The sequence below is a fragment of the Corvus brachyrhynchos genome, unplaced genomic scaffold (genome assembly GCF_000691975.1).
Source record: "Corvus brachyrhynchos isolate BGI_N302 unplaced genomic scaffold, ASM69197v1 scaffold200, whole genome shotgun sequence".
In the NCBI taxonomy this organism is placed as follows: domain Eukaryota; kingdom Metazoa; phylum Chordata; class Aves; order Passeriformes; family Corvidae; genus Corvus; species Corvus brachyrhynchos.
This window is the reverse complement of record NW_008236184.1, coordinates 7,184,852-7,202,067: the sequence shown is the minus strand read 5'-3', so window position 1 is coordinate 7,202,067 and position 17,216 is coordinate 7,184,852. Positions and strand designations below refer to the sequence as shown.

At 45.1% G+C, this 17,216-nt stretch overlaps 1 protein-coding gene across 5 annotated transcripts in view; it reads left to right on the top strand.

Annotated features, from left to right (window-relative positions):
- Positions 1-17,216, top strand: part of LRRK1 (leucine rich repeat kinase 1) — a 76,998-nt gene that overhangs the window by 39,478 nt on the left and 20,304 nt on the right. For all 5 annotated transcript variants that reach the window (XM_017736543.1, XM_017736528.1, XM_017736545.1 and 2 more), the window contains 10 exons: positions 2,309-2,438; positions 2,972-3,084; positions 3,936-4,150; positions 6,131-6,295; positions 8,205-8,377; positions 10,309-10,429; positions 10,656-10,815; positions 11,417-11,693; positions 14,625-14,796; positions 16,176-16,339. In XM_017736543.1, coding sequence (XP_017592032.1) covers positions 2,309-2,438; positions 2,972-3,084; positions 3,936-4,150; positions 6,131-6,295; positions 8,205-8,377; positions 10,309-10,429; positions 10,656-10,815; positions 11,417-11,693; positions 14,625-14,796; positions 16,176-16,339 — 1,690 coding nt within the window. The remainder of the gene's footprint in view (positions 1-2,308; positions 2,439-2,971; positions 3,085-3,935; positions 4,151-6,130; positions 6,296-8,204; positions 8,378-10,308; positions 10,430-10,655; positions 10,816-11,416; positions 11,694-14,624; positions 14,797-16,175; positions 16,340-17,216) is intronic.

Sequence of the window (17,216 nt, the reverse complement as noted above, 5' to 3'; positions counted from 1 at the left end):
CTGTGGAGTCTGACACACCCTCAAAGCTTCGCTGTGAAATGCTACAGCAGCATTTCCCAAACGGGAGAGAAGGGCAGGAGCCAGCAGGCAAAGGCAGCTAAAACCAGCTCTAAAAGGGAATTGCTGTCCTAGTGGAAATCTCTACATGCTGCAAGTCCAGCATAACCCCCTGCAGAAAGCAGGAGATGATGGGCTCTGCATCAGTAACATTTGAACAACCGTGGCACATAACACCCTGGTGCAACCTGGAGCTGCCTCAGGTGGCTTAAGGTAGCGGGGGGGCACAGAGTAGCCCACCTGGCTGGTGCCACAGTGTAGCAGCCATGGAGACAGAGCAAAGCCAGCTCATCCTTTTCTCTCTGTTCCTCTGCCAAGTATAGCTTGGTGAGATGAGAGGATGTGGCCAAGAATTTAAACGTCAAGAGAAAACAGAAGCTGGAGTACATCAGATGCTCACAGAAGTCTCCTGGTGAGGTGGGGGTGGACAGGTTTTCATATGATTTACCAACAAAGCTGTTTACTTAAGTCTAGAGTATTTAAAGAGAATAATTTATGGATGCTCACTATACTTGATTGATAAGTCTCAGAATAACTCCTTGCACATGCATGTGGTGTTGGTAGCGTTTATTCATCCAAAAATATATTTTCAAGATGGGATTTGTTTTAATTTTTCTACAGTTCTTTAAAAGAAAATTTGAGCTGAAGCCAGAGAAATCATAAATAACTCATGAATAAATAATTACAATTCATAAACACCTCAAGCTTGCTTCCAATATAGTACACTCCTTTCCACCTGGGACTCTTCGGTGAATTCAGAGTATTGCTGCTATTTTAGGTGTTTGCTCCTACGTGTCCAAGAGGGACTAAATCTGTCTCTGCCTAGGTACCTACTGAAAGAGCAACAATGCAAAGTTTAAGTCCAGCAATGAGCCAGAAAGGAAGTGAATTGCATCCATAAATAAGCCTGCTGTTCTCCTAAAATAATCCCAAAGATGATTTTTTTATTTGAAAACTCAAAGGCGGACTGTGACACTGCCCACACCAGACAGTGCTGTCACGTATATGAAACACCCCTGCAGACAGTGGAGCTCTATCTTACGCCTTTTCTGATCACAGCTCAGGCTGGAAGTGCTGTTAATATTAGAACTGGGGATTTTTCTCCTGAGAAAACCTCTTCCATTTTCCTTTTTTTTTTTTTCCTCTTTTTGGCTAAGTCTAGTTACAGTTCCTCAAGTCTTCTCTGTAGGGGAAGAAGATCTTAGTGGAAGTAGAATAGTCCCATCCCTGAGGAAGGGAGAGTCTTGCATCTCAGGGAGTTGCTTTGATTGACCACGGAGGCAGCAGATGGTGCTGGTTATACTTTCCTAATCAGACTCAAAATCTCCCTGAATTTCCTTCATTTCAGGATGCTCCTTGGTAGATAAATGTGACATCCTTAATACAGCAACACAATCCATGGCAGCTTTTTGTCCTGCTATCCCAGGAGTCATCTGTGGGGTGAAATGATGTTCTTTGGAACTTGCTGAGTTTCCCTTTGCTTGAACTTCTGCAGCAGCAGCAACTCAGCCATGCAGTTGATGCTGTTACTGCTTCGGTTGCTCCCAAGATACGCAAGATGCTCCTCAGGCATGGAGGAAGTGCCCTGAGTCCTTCTGTCTAAAACAGAACAGAGGACCAAACACCAGCATGTTTTAGAGACAGCATAGATCAGACTGTCAGCTGCAGTTTGGGTTTCCTTCTCTGTTGTTACTGACTTTGATCCACCATAAATTACTGCAGGATGCAACGTGGGGGTCTGAACATAAATTCTGACTGGCTTCTGGCTTTTCTCAGGCAATATGGGAAAAACATGCCGAGAACCAGTTGGGCCCTGAGTGTGCCCTTTCCAGTGCCATGTTCAGAGCCAGGTGTGCCCATGGGATGCTCTCTGAGTGCCAGCTGTTAGGCTGCAATAGGGGCAGTTCATAAGGTATTATCATGTACTCAACAGCAAGAGATAAGGTGCCACTTGTCCCCTGATGTTTAGTTGTTTTGGCAGGCTTGGAGTTCCTCCCTCAGCACCCCATAAGTCCTGGACACTGTTGCCTTCCAACACTGTGGTTTTAGAACATTGAGATGTGAACATTGATGTTTGATTGTCACTGAAGGCCATTTGCTTTTCTGCTCTTGCTTGGTGGTGGTCCCTGCCAATGGACATGACCTCATGTCCTGCCTGCAAAGTTCAGGTGAAACTCTTGGTTCAGAGCCTTAATGCCTGTTTTGTAGGGTATTTTTTTAAAGGTGCGATTTGTTTCCTGTCTCGTTACAGGTCCTTTTTTGGAGTTTCCAGCATTTCTGAGTGATTCTCTGGAGGTTCTTTATCTGAATGACAATCAGCTGGACTCTGTCCCGCAGTCCGTTTGCCTCCTGAAAAGTTTAACAGAGCTTTATTTAGGAAAGTAAGTCCATGTCCTGGAAAAACTTCGCAGTGTTATTTCCATGTTGTTTTAGTGACCAGTCTTCTGTGAGCCCCACCCCAGATGTCCAGTGCTTTTGAAGTCATAAAGATGGAAACAGTCAGCCCCTTGTTAGAACTGTGCCCATGGTTTGCTTTAGATAAAGAGGGGGCTGGTCTTTTGAATTAGGGAAGATGATCTACTGCTTTAAACACAGGCCTGGGAATCTAATGTGCCTCTAGTTCATTCTGGCTTTTTGCTGTCAGTTTCTGTAGTGTTACATTCAATAACTCATCATTTTTGCCTTTATTTCCTCAACTATCCAGCAAAGATGATTACATTTGTCTGCCTCAGAGGATAAATTGAGGTTATACATCACCTTTAGGATGGAAATTGCTATTAAAGTGCTGAGTAGTCTTATTAAAATGTTAATGGAAGATTTCTGCAAGGATAGAATAGCGTAATCTGAGAGTCCATGAGAGCAGCTACTTACACACAAAGCCTGGTTGTTGGTAGATTTATTTGTTTTTGTACAGTAACCCTGGTATCCGAGAGCTTCCTCCAGAACTTGGACAGCTGGCTAATCTCTGGCAGCTGGATATCGAGGAACTAAATATCAGTAATGTTCCTGCAGAGATCAGAAAAGAGGGTAAGGCTGATGCTGTGTATTCTTTATTAAATTGAATGAACATACAATAAAATCTCTTCCTTTTAATGGTCAAGAGCAGGAGCAGACAGTGTATGCTCAAACCCTCATTGGGGTTAACTGGAATTGCACAGGGAAACCTCCTACTCGTATTTACAAATTTGCTAATCAGCGCTAAGATCTGGCTGTATGATCAATTTAAGACAGATCACAGTTTGAAATGATGCCTTATAAATGCTGTATTTCAATTGCAGTGTGCATAAATTCTGTGGCTTGCTTCCTGAATGTGTATATTTTAGGATATTGAGGTTGTCTCTCTAAAGACTGAGATGTTTAGGATCAGCAGCCACGGTCCCATTGAAGTGACTTTATTGTAAGCTGCTAGGTTTTTGGATCTATTACAATGCTGTCTTCTTTTTTTTGTGCATTTTAATCAGAAAATCCTGTGGGAACAAAGTAATTAGGAATTGTTCCTGCTCCAGCAGTATACTGTTGAAGCCTCAATCTAACTTTAACTGGAAACATAAAAGTAGAAGGAAAAACAGAGTATTTTCCAATACTAAATTAGTATTTTATGTTTCCTTTCAGCTTCTGAAGCATAGGAACCCCAGCATTTGTTTCTCCTTACAGTGCTCCATTGTGGAGCCTCAGAGCAGTGACCTTTTCCTGGGGTCTCTGTCTCAGGTTTGTCTGCTGGAGGTTTCTTTGTTTATTCTCTGGGTTGTCTCAGCCCACAGCAAAACTGCAGGGGAAGCATGAATTCAGCTGATGTGTCTGCAGCAGTGGGTTTTGTGCTGTCCCTGAGAGTGTTTGTGGCTGCAGTCCCCAGCTCCAGCCCGTTCTCTCCCCCACAGGCCCCAAGACAGTGCTGGCGTATTTACGAGCGCAGCTGCGGCGGGCAGAGAAGTGCAAGCTGATGAAGATGATCATCATCGGCCCTCCCCGGCAGGGCAAGTCCACACTGGTGGAGATCCTGCAGACAGGGAAGGTGCCCCAGATGATGCACAGCGATGCTACCATCCGGACAACAAAATGGGAGCTCCCCAAGCCTGTGGGGCACAAGGCAAAGGTGAAAAGCAGTCGGAAATCCTCAGCCCCAGTAGGATGTTGGAGCCTTGCAGGGTCCATTTGGGCTGAAATTGTCCTTTTACAAAGAGCAGTTTCCATTACCTCACAAGTGATGTGGTTTTAGACCCATTGCAATTCTGTTTCGTTTCCAGTTGGTACTAGAGGGCAGTTCTGTTCTCCTGACTAACTGTATTCTAAAGAGAGCTCTGTGTGACTGCTAAAATTCTGGCTCTCCCACCTTGAGTGGATACTAATTTTGAGAGACTGCTTTAAATCAGCTTCTCTACAGCAGATTGTCCTTTCATTTGGGACATCAGTACCTAAACCTGGATTTCCTTCATATCAAAACTGTCCTGGGTGGGGAATGTGGGTGGAAGGTACGGTGCCTGACCTCTGGTGTGATCCAGGGATGTCTAAGGCATATCTTAAACATCCAAATCTCAGATGACTCGTTCATGGAATGTGTCATACTGAACTCATTTGGAGAGCACTGATTTAATCCAAGCATTTGTAGGTGGCTCTGTCCACTGCCTGCAGAGTAGTCCAGGGATTAGAGGATGCAGAATTGGTCCTGAGGTCTTGTCAGAGCTGAGGGGATGCAAACTCATGGCTCCTCCTTTCCAGATGAGAGCCATGACCACCAGACTGTTTTGGAAGGGAGAAAGGAGCCTGCTGAGTTCACAGCAGAGAGTGCCAGGCCAAAGACAGAAAGAAAACAGCAACACAGACTGACTCCTTGAAGGGAAGACTGGTGGTAGAAGGGATTTGTGCATTTTGTGTTGTGGAGCAGCTGAATAAAATAAAAGTGTAGACAGCACCAGAGACCAGGAGTTGGGATCAAGACACTGAACGGGCTTTTATCCCTATCTCAGAGTCTGTCTGTCCACACACACACTCACAGCTGAAGGTCTTTTGGGTGAACAAAGCAGTCCTTGTTCTGGTTAGGGCTTGGTTTCAACAATATGGAAGTTCTTCCAGCTGTTTTTGGGAGACTTCACGCAGATTGCACAGGATCAGAGCCCTGCTGAGATACTGAGCTTCTGGCTGAACTCTCATAGGGTAACTTTCATGTGGGATCAGTCGGTTCCTGGCCCCAGACCCCTAAACGGAGCCCACTGGGTGTTATGTGATGCTCTGAGGATGGTGGCTGGAGCAGGGTTTGGTTTTGTGCGCAGTCTCAGGGGTTTTGACTCTCCAGGGCTGAATGATTTAGGGACAGAGCTTCCCGAGTATGCAGGTACTTCCTGCTGCAACTGGGAGCCTGAATGCCATTTAAGCAGAGAGCTAGGCTCCCTCTTAGTGCTGTCATAGGGCTGCACAGAGCAATGGATGCAGGGGTACTGGGGAGAGAGCCAGAGCTGGAGAGGCCTCCATTTAAGCATTTCCCCCAGAAATCAGTGAGTCTGATTCACAGCAACTGTGGTTCTGGCCCATCTCTGGCATGGCACAGACATCAGAAGCCTGGGAGCAATGTGTAGGAGGTGTTTATGAAAGGCCTGAGAAGCTTCCCATCTCTCAGCATCTCTCTTCTGCTTGGCTCAGCTCAGTCTGAGCTCAGTGGAAGTGATTTCAGCAGGGGTTTCCTGTTCCCCACAGCAGTGGCAGATAAGCAGCTTCAATGGTCCTGTCGAGCGTGGCACAGACAAGGATGAAACAGTTTCTATTCCAGATGCAGTGAAATACAGGGCTCAGAATGAGACCCTTGTTTGTACTGGAGAATCCACAGCATTAACTGGAGTTTTACCAGCATCAAGGGCACCTCTATCGTTTTAGCAGCAAGTAATTAGTCTTGATTTCCTGTGGGGAAGTGGTAGCCATGCTTAACAATTGCTTGTTGATTTATCTTTCCTGGAGGCACAATTAGGACATTGAACCCCTTCTTGTGTCATACATTATGCAGGCGTAGGTTTATACTTCAGCTATTATCTCCCAGTGATTTACTGCCACGGTTTGATTTGAACACTTCTCTTTGTCTAAGTAGGTTGATTCAGTGGAGTTCAATGTCTGGGATATCGGAGGCCCAGCAAGCATGTCTACAGTCAATCAGTGTTTCTTCACAGACAAAGCATTGTACATAGTGGTCTGGAACTTGGCACTGGGGGAAGAAGCTGTGGCAAACTTACAGTTCTGGTTGCTGAACATTGAGGTAAGAAGTCACTGGTGGGCTCTGGGATATCTATTTATCAAGTAGTAGCTCAGCACGCAGATATGTGATATTGCAGATCCTTTTTGCTCTGCTTTTGAAAGCTCCCCGAGCTATGAATTTTGCACAGCATTTGGAATTCATTTTCCATTACGCTGTAGGCGTATCGCTATATTTAATGGTTTAAATTTATCATTTGCTTTGTTCTCCCTCACACACAGCAGAGAATGAAACAAAAGCTGATTTATAAACCCTTGCTAAGTAAGGCTGAACATACTTATTTTGGAATTAGTGTTTGACCACACTGTGCTCCAAGGGGGGTTTGAAGCATTTTCTTTCTTGTGTGGGTTAGACACACATTAGTCTTGAGGTTATATTTTTAACACTTTAGATTCAGGTAAGCTAGAGGGTATTTCCAAAACAGCTATCATTTAGACTCCAAGCTGCAGTGAATTCATTGCTGTGGATTGATTTTTGTAATACTATGTTCATAATTGTTTGTAACTGTTTATTATTTGATAATTGTCTTAACATTAAATGAACAAAAATGGATGCCTCTCGAAAAGCAAATATCTTGTCTATATCAAAGTATTAATGGCCAGCAGCAATCAAAAAGCCAAAGTAGGTAACAAAGCTGAAAGGAAAATTACTATATTTCAAAAATGTATGATGTGTCCTTAATACATCCCAGCAAGCACATAGTGGCATCAGGAAAAATGCAGAGAAATATGATCATGATGGTTAAAAGTAGGGAAAAATGAAAAGGGCTGTATGTAGACATGATGGGGAAAGGAGAAAACCACAAGAGAGTCTTGTTCATGGTCTTTTACCATAGAATTGGGAGAGAACAAATGAAATTGTAGCTTTGAAGCAAACAATGGGAAGTATCTTAAACACACTGGATGGCTAACCTGTGGAATTTCATGGAAATACAATGTGCTGGGGATACCAGAAATTGGAAGGACAGACTGGTGAATGAAAACTCTATCAGGTGCTGTTAACTCTGAGATACTCCCTCGTGCTGAGGAAGTCAGTGAGCTGCAGGCTGCTGAGTACTGGGAGAACACACCAGGGAACATCTCTCCATCCTACCCTGTGCCTGTGCTCTCCATGAGCCTCCAGGGAGCAGCATACTGGGACCTTGGTGTGGATTGGTGCAGCCACCACTCCTGGGTCTGCCTGGGGTTGTTTGGTGTCACTCAGGTTGGGAGATTTCAGTGGGCATCCTCAGAGGGAAATGGATTGCCTGCAAAGAAGGATATATTTCTGCCTCTGAATATTCTTCTGTGGTCAAACTCATTTGAATGGGCAAAATGATCCCTGCTTAAGCCTGTGCAATTTGGCAGCATGTTCCCTGAGATCTGGATACATTCCAGGGTCATAATACAATCATGGAAGGGTTGGAAGAAACCATGAGATCATCTAATCCATTCCTTTGCTCTGATTAAGTAGATTTAGACTTTTCTAGAAGTTTATCTTACCTCTCCATATACCTCCAGTGAAAAAGTTTGTGTGACTTCCCCAGGTGTCCATTCCAGGCTGTAACTAGGCGTTTTCAGAATAGCAGAGCTCCTGGCTGCAGGTTAAGTTAACTTTGGGCAGACATAGTTCCCTTTATTTCACTAACTCACAGCAACTCCCTTTGTGTTAAACCCTGATGTAAAAACCCAAAGTGACAGTTTCCTGCTCTGCAGTAGCAGCAGATGATTAAGCCATGCTCTGCAGAACTTCTGTAATACCCAGATCACTTGTAGCTGTTGTCAAGCAGCCATGACAGGTTGCCTCTACTTTATAAATATATATATATTCCATTTTATTAATATATGTGACTCCCTCCTCTTAAATATTATACTTTTCACATGTCCTCACTGATGTAATCTGGATAAGATCACTGTCAGTGTTTCTCTTGCAGGCCAAGGCTCCGAACTCAGTGGTGTTGGTGGTAGGAACACACCTTGATTTGATTGAAACAAAATTCCGTGTGGAGAGGATAGCAACTCTGAGGGCATATGTCCTGGCTCTGTGTCGGTCTCCCTCTGGATCCAGAGCAACTGGCTTCCCGGATATCACCTTCAAGCACCTGCAGTAAGTACTTGTGCCTTTGTGAAGTTCAGTCACTCTTTATTTTATGACAGTTTTAACAATTTTGAGATACTTGATCTCCTTGGCAACGGAACCAATTTAGAGACTCGTCAGCATTGCATTTCATCTATTTTTGACTGAGATAATGTATTATAACGAGAGAGAAGGTCAGTGTTGCTCAGGGGGCTGATGATGAGTCTGAGAGCTGGAAGCTACAAAGTCATGACCTTGACCAGCCTGTTTACTGCTCCCCCTTCACTCAGGTTTCTCACTGTTTATTGGTGACACATTAGTCTCAAGGGGAGAAGGTGCAGATTGACTGATTAATGCTGCAGAGCGTGAGAGTGTGACTGTCACACAGTGGATGCCAGGGGATTTGTTGAGGGGAGGCTGAGGGTGGTACCTGATGTGGGAACACAGCTCACGTGGCACTGTTGGCTGGGCAAGGAGGGGTCAGTCCCCTGTGCCATCCATCTCCAGCTGTCACAACTGGGGGCTGGTACTGCCTGGGAGATGGGTGTCACTCAGGCCACGCAGTCTGACACTGCTCCAAGAGAATGCCCTTGGGGAGAAGAGGCTCCTCCTGCTGGGAATGAAGCGTCTGTGAGTCAGGGGGTGAACGTGGATGCAGCAGGCTGGCACCAGACAACATGAAAATGCCTCTGCCTGGGGCAAGAGCAGGTGGCAGCTGGCAAGTGAGGAAGGGCACTGTGATGTCCCCAGCACTTCCCATCTGCTGCCTGGCAAAGGCATCAGCCGACCTCCCACGTACCACTCTGCAGGCACTGTCAGGCATCCCAGCCTGTGCCAGGCATCCCAGCTGGCTCTTCCCCCGTTAGGAGGAACACCAGGGACACACTGTGAGGCTCAAAGACTCACCATGAGAAGAAGAAAACTTTGTGTTTATGTCACCTCAAGCCTCTTTTCCCATCGTAACATGATCTCAATCATTCTTTTTCAAGGGGACTTTCTTTCAGCCTGACACGCATCCTGTACTATCTTCTGTGCCTTCCTTTCCCCTTGCGTTTCTCCCCAGCCTGATTTCATACCTCCTCCTTCCTGTGCCTCTCCACACCCTGTCATCCACCTGGAATATATGTGGTATTAAGCTCTGGGGCTGGAGGTGTGTAAGGAGTGTGAAATCCTTGTGTGGTGACCCCGGGTGCTTCTATTACTGGTCAGGGTCCTCCAGCATCCCAGTGAATCGCACACTTCCCGGTGCCATGGAGGGCTGAGGTTTAAGACAAAGCATATTTCATTAGAGAAGGATTTTCTGTCTGCCATGGGAACATGTGTAGGATCAGTTAGAAAGACACTTTGTTGGGGAAAGTGGAATAGAACTGTTCTTATCCAGCCCACAAAAAGAACTAAAACTAGTGGGAGTTGGAGAGCAGGTTTTTAGCTATTAAAGAGATAATGAAGGCCAGCTTTTAGGATCTAAGCATCAATTCCCTAATTGCAGGATCCAGCTGAGAAAGGACCAGAATAAGGGTGGGAAAAGGTGTCTGGTAGTCATCATCCTGCCTCTTTGATCTGGGGCAGGGAGAACTGGACTTTTCTCCAGAGGCTGCTGGGGCACTGAGTTTTCCTTCTCCCTACAGCCCCTTTCAGGATGTGTGTGGCTCTGGAGGCACAGAGGGGGATGACTTTGGTCAGTCTGCCAGGGACATCCCAAGACATCACAGTGCACAGGGGACAGCAGTGCAGTGAGTGAAGCAGGCAGAGCAGGGGTTGGACTAATACAGATGTGGCCTAATACATCTTTTCCAGGCGACTCCGTGTTTTCTCCAAAGCTAAAAATATCCACTGACAGCCTTCCTCCCATTCAGCTGACACAGGAAATTTAAAGTCAGTGATAAGAGAAAGTGAGCCCGGAAAGGAAGCCAGTGTGCTGATAAGGTTTGATAATCTTCACCTTTGCATGACTTTTGCAGTGAGCTCTCATGTAAGACTCTGGAAGGCCTTGAGGGACTGCGGCAGCTGATTTTTCATGTCACTTGCAACATGAAGGATGTCGGCAGCTCAATTTGCTCCCAGAAACTTGCAGGGAGATTGGTGAGAACTGGACTTTCTTGGTGATCCTTACCAAAGCAGGGCTTTTGTGGGGCTTGGGAGGTGAACTTTAAGAGTTATTGTTGATGCAGGAGGCATGGGAATATTTAAGATGGCAATCTGGTTTGGGGAAAAGAGCGTTATAAGATCCCTGTGAAGGGGAGATGGCAGCCAGTTCATCCCTTGCTGGCTGATACTGATCCTGCTGGTTTCCTCACATGGCTTGCAGATACCAAGGAGTTACCTTAGCCTTCAAGAAGCTGTCCTTGCAGAACAGCATAAAAGAAGTCAAAATGATGATGTACAGTATTTAACAGACAGACAAATAGAACTGATGATCGAGCAAACGCCTGGAAATGACATCAAAGACTATGAGGACTTGCAAACTGGTAGGTCAGAGCAGACCAGTAATTTCTTGGAAATTAATATGTATGTCCAATTGAAATATTTCACAAATAGTAAATAAAAAGTACACCAGTTAGAGCTCACTTTGGAAATTGTTAAGATATAAAATTAGTAATGGAACTTTGGGGTCAGGACTGGGAAGTTTCTGGGATGGTTTGAGGTTACTGATTTAATTTTTTTTTTTTTTTTAACAAGCTGTGTTTCATTTCTGCTCTGTGTAGAGTGAGAGTTGCCATAGTTTCAAGTCTGGCTTCTCTGTAGGGCCCCAGTCTTGTGATCTTTATGGAGGCCTTGCTCCACAGGAGGCAGGGAGAGCCCTTCCCTGTGAGGATGGCAGGAGGAGGGTGAAGGGGAGGTGTCGTGGGGACAGAAATACTGGCTGTGAAGAAGTGAGATGTGGGTTTTACAAGTGGAGTGTCAGATAGCAGCACTCCTCAGATAGATGTTGCTCTCTTGACTTGGCTGCGTGCTGGCTGTATCTGCAATGCATAAAACTCCACAAACTGCCTCATAGTCTTACTCTTCTGCACTGTGGTTTCCTAATGCTGGTCTATTGCTAACCCCCAATTCTTTATTTTTTTGCAGCCATTAATTTTCTCATAGAAACAGGGACACTACTGCACTTCCCAGACACGAGCCACGGCCTGAGGAACCTCTACTTCCTTGACCCCGTCTGGCTCTCAGAGTGTCTACAGAGGATTTTCAACATCAAGAGCTCCAAGTCTGTAGCTAAGAATGGAGTCATCAGAGCAGAGGACCTCAGGATGCTGCTGGTTGGAACGGGCTTCACCGAGCAGACCGAAGAGCAGTACTTCCAGTTCTTGGCCAAGTTTGAGATCGCCCTGCCTGTGGCCAATAACAGGTATGTTGATGATTAGAGAGGCTTAGTCAGACTGGAGAAAAATGGCCATTTAGTCAGTGGATATTAACAGGCTTTGCCTGTCCAAGTGGTTGTCTTGACAGGGTTCTTGTGCTGAGAAAATATCTGAGAGTGTTCAGCAGTGTCATGGAAGGCACCCATCCATTTGGGCTGTATTTCCTGAATTGAGTATCCTCTGGGCCAAACCAGCCCGTGTGAAAGCTTTCCCAGAGCAGTCTTTGTCCACTGGGTGCATTGAGGCTGGTGACAGGCTCAGCCACCAGCCCTGAGGGGCAGTGACACTGCCGGGGATGTGGCCACGAGCAGGTGGAAGCTGTAAGGGCTCAGCCGGCGCAGCTGCAGCCGGGAGAGGATGTGAGGCCACGGCTGCCAGGCCTGAAATATAGATGGGCTGGAGTCATCTGTTCCCAGTGAAAGATCCTCACTTGAGTGTGGCAGAAAACTTCAGATAATCAATAATTGTGTCAGCCCTGAAAGTAACAGCATTTTATTCCTGGTGAAATCAGGAAAGCGTAGCTGCAGCAGCAACGTGATTTGCTTGATTTTTAACCTCAGTAGGTGCTGATCAGTAGTTTTCCTAGAAATGGTCTAAGAAACCTCATTCTCTTTAAATGTTAATGAGTCCTCCTCCCCTCTGCCCCCCGATTCCTTTTCCTCTGGGCAGAGTTCCCTGCGATTTTTCTCTCTCCCATCTGCTTGGCGACAGCCTGTTGTTGGGCAGGCGGTGGGACTAGAGCTGTATTGCACTTTTGATGTGGCATTTGCATTTCACTTCCTTGCCCTTGCAGGACAGCGCGGCTGCATCGCCCTGAGCCTCTCGGGAGCTCTGAATGCCAGCACAAGTGCAGCATTCTCTGTGCTGTCATTATGCCTGTCACTTATCCAGTCCCGGATGCCAACAAATTTTCTCAGGCTTAACACAGATAGAGCAGCAATGTTTCTGCTTAGTCCAAAATGCCTTTTGGACTCCTTGTCACTATCTGCCATTTTTCTCCAAGGCAATTACATTGTCTGTGCCTCGGGAACAAGGAAACTGCTTTTTCGTGGCCTGCCCAATGTTTTTCTGAGCGATCCAAGCCACATTAGCAGAATATTCTTCCCACTGACGGGCTGTAGCTATAGCAGGTTGGATTAATTTAATGTACTAGCCAGACACAGAGCAGTTATTTGTTACTGTGCTGCTGCAATTATTGTCTAGATTGCCAGATAGGGTTTCTGTGCAGTCAGTAGAGAAAGCAGCTGCCAGTTTCTGTTCTGAAAGGGTGGATGGGGGCATGTTTCACATATTTTCAAAATTTGCATTGGCTGTTGTTCAAGAGCCTCGAATCACCATCTGTGTTATAATCCACTAGATAGTTGTGGCCCAGAAGGGCCTCACTGGCCCTTCCTACTCTCCTAGACCCTTTCTTGGATGTGCTGAGGAAAATTTATTGGCTGTCTGATGATGCATCCACTACTTTTATAGAGCAAGAAGTTTTAGTTTGTTGCACTCCTTTTGTGCCTAAGGTGCATGTAACTTAACTGTGTTCTGCTTCTTAAAATACAGTTAAAAGCATGACCATTCTTATTGCAATTTATAATTGAAATTATTGCCAGTTTTACATTCCAAAGATGTTTCATGGAACAGATAATTTGATCATGTAATATGTCATCACGTGTGACATATGGAGAGAGCTGTTCTCTAATGATGGCTGGTTTTTTTGAGCTGATATTTCAGGTTTTACAGAATGCTGCAGCTGCTGGAGAGAAAACGTGAGAGGCTTTAAAGCACTGGATTCTGACCCAGCATTAGTTCTGGTTGTGTCTAGTCCCTGCCAGTGTTATTTTGGTCAGGTCTCTTGGCCACGTGCCTTGTTGCTGTCGTTGTGCCCGTCAACGATGAGCCCCAGATGCCAACACATTTTCTGAGGCTCAACACTGATAAAACAGCAGTGTGTCTGCTTATAAGCAAATAACATTTTAGATTGTACAGGCGTCCTGGGATGTGTTTGGTACAGAAGAATATCACTGACAAGAGATTTACTGGCAAGTATTGAAAGCCATAAGCTCATGGTTTTCAAAACAGTTCCAGTGTTCCAGGAGGTTTAACTTCCCAAATACTAAAGATCAGGACAAATGAATATTCTGGGTTTACTGGGAGATCTGAAAATAATTTTAAAACATTGTGGTCCCCTACTCCAGCATAACTCTGTTGCTGCTGGCTGGTCAGGCACAGATAACATCAAGTCTCCTTCACACTTGGGCAAAGTACTAATAATCTGATTGCAGGGGAATCTGAGCTAGACAAGTGATTTCTCTGCTGGCAACAGCCTGGCCATGTGAGCTCTTGCTTTAGGGGTTTGTTAGGGATGTGGCAGGAATCCATCAGCCACAGGATGGAGCAGCAGGAAACCCTGTCATGCTGACCCATGAGGGGTTCTCGTTCTGGAGCTGGGTTGAGACAGAGCAGCCCAGTCCCTGCAGCCTTTCTCCCCCGTCCTGGGCTTACTGAACCTGAGCTGCTGGAGGTTGTTTTTGCATTGATCTCCTGTTCCACAGCTGTAATTCCCTGCTTACTACCAGGGCAGAGTAGTACCCAAAAAATGAATCCCGACATCGCAGCTGTTCTAATGGCCCTATATTTTAATGCATTTAATTTGTGAGTACACAAATGCTCATTACATCAATTTTAGTCCTTTCCAATAGCCCTGGCTGAATTATGTAATGTCTGTTTTGCCTCTGCTTGCTTCCATAGTGTAAATTAATTTCTCCATGTATTGCTGCAGAGCTTTAGTCTAAAAGCTTTTTTATATGCAGTAGGCTGTGCCATTAAAAATCTCTTTGGAGACTGAATCGCCCTATTATCTGGTAACAATGTACTCACTGTTAAAAGCTGTAGCTAAAATCTGAGCTGTTGAACTTGATGTGTTTCAGCTACCTCCTTCCTCATCTGCTTCCTACCAAGCCGGCGTTAGATATCCACGGGCTCTGCCACCAGACCACAAACACAGTCCAGAGGGTCTTCAAGATGAGTTTTGTCCCCGTTGGCTTTTGGCAAAGGTTCATAGCCCGGATGTTAATTAGCCTGGCAGAGATGGACCTCCAGGTAGGTTACTGTGTCTGCCTGCAAACAAAAGCAGACAGCTAAAGTGGTTCGGTGTAAGTGGGATGTCTCTTCACATCCTGCTCACTTCTGTCAAGACTTCAGTAACATCATTTGAGTAAATAGGGAGAGACAAGGCTCTGCACTGAAAATCTGATTCTGTTTTTACAGTAAGTGTCACTGAGAACAACATATCTGGGGGAGAAAACCTGAGTTCTCCACAGCCTCTTTATAACATGATCCCCTGGAAGGTCTCAGTTCCTCCAGCATCTTCCAGTTACAAGTAATTGGAGTTCTGCCTGCGGCTCTTGTCCATGACCATTCCACCAGGCCAGACTCCCTGACGGCTTTGCCAGAGGAGATCTGGAATAGCTCCACCAAAGCCAGATATCTGAATCTCTATGGGTTTAAATGGGAAGAAAATTATAGGACTGTTGCCTTAATGAGGCACCCTGTTAGTGCAAGTGCTGTGAGTGACATTGAAGTAGTGTTTGCAAGGTTCTGAGAGCCAAGTGAATTTTGATGTTGTTGCAGACATGTTTGCAGCAGTTTCTATCTGAAACTGTAATAAATACCTGCAAAATATTTATAGTACTGCTCTGGTATCTTCTTAGCAGCTCTCCATTAAACTGTGGTCTGTCAGTGATGCACAGAACATGGAAAACATGATACCTGTTTTTGGAAGGTCCTCTGTGTTCCAGGCTTCTCAAACCATGTAGTAACTTTACCTCTTTTAATGGGCTGTCTTGGCAACCCCTTGCTTACATCCTCTTGGGCACTACATAATCCTAGAGCACCTTTCCTAGGGGCTTCATCCAGTCCTCATGAAGGGAGTGGAAAGGATGCCAGGCGTCAGACCTGTCTGCAGGCAAATAAATGCTGGAGCAATGAGTACAGCGGAGTCCTGCAGATTAACTTTTTGGTTTTAAAACAGAAATCCATTTTGCTCTAAGTGCTGGTTTGAAGTGTCTTGGAGAAGAGCCATCTTCCTCCTACTGAAACAGGTGGAAAAGTTAACTCTATGCATTGAGGGCAGACTTCATCATTCACTAGAACATTTAGTGCTTTAGGTTCATAAGACTTTTGCAAATGCAGAATAAATATGGCAAATGTCACAGTTATAGAATTAGCTTTGTGCACTGATATGAAATGGTTCTTTTTTGAGTGGCATGAAAAAGATTTCCACTGTGGAAAAATCAATTTTACCACGTGTATTTCCATTCCATTGCAAAATTTTATATGAGCACAAGTCACTTTTACTGTAAAAGGTACAACAGCACCTGTGAAAGCCAAAAAAAGAAATCACCTTCTTGCTTGATTAAAACATCCTTATGAGAAAATTCAGCAGTTTAATGATTTTCATGCTTTTCTGTTTGTTTCAGCTTTTTGAAAACAAGAAGAACACCAAGACAAGAAACAAAAAGGTGACCATCTACAGCTTCACAGGCACCCAAAGGAACCGCTGCAGCACATTCCGAGTCAAAAGGACTCACACTGTTTACTGGCAGGAAGGTCTGTTCGTTACCTTTGATGGAGGCTATCTTAGGTAATTTGTGTTCATAATGCAGCATGTGTGACAGGGGACTAATAGAGTGTATGAAACACATCAGCTGAATGGAGATGAATGGATCTGACTCAGGCTATGGGCTCACTCATCAGGAGAAGAGGAGGCTCTCCTAACGCACATAACTCATCTGGTAACAACTGCTGACAAAAATTATGAATAACTGATTATTTGGCAGGTCTGAATGTATCAACTTTATCTGTTATTGCAGCCACAAATTGAAAGAGACCTGAGAGCAGAGCAGGGCTCTGCCAGCTTAAAATCGTGCATTTTCACAAGCAAAGATTTCCTTGCCTCAATGAGTTTTCCACTGAATCCTAAAACTTCACCACTGCGTGGCAGTAATCCAGGTCAATGGACGTGCTTCTGTGCAGCAGGGACTGTGGACAACTGCCTTAACCTGGCCAAGGCAGAGTGTCTGCTGGCTGCAAGCCTGGGGAAAACCTCCTGTCCATGTTCTTTCACAAATGCAGACACTTAAGACTTTTGCTCCTTCGGTCGCTGGCAAGACAGGGAGGAACCATTGGTGCTGTTTCATGGTTGGAGACCAGAAAGAAACAGTGACCTTCCCGAGTTTCCAAGCTCAGTAGAGACGTGAACCCAGACACTGCAAACCACAGGCTGGAATCCTAAATTCTGGACCATGGTAGTGGTCATACTGTTATCTCCCCGTGTGTTTCAGGGAGTTACACTTTCGTGGAAATTGTGCAAAAATGATGTTCATAAACTTTTCCTAATGGTTGTTGGAAATATCATTATTATTCCACTGGAATTTTTACTGATTTTACACCTCCCAACCTTCCATCATTCTGTATGGGGCATTTCTGTTAAAACTCTCCATCATGCTCAGCTCACTTAG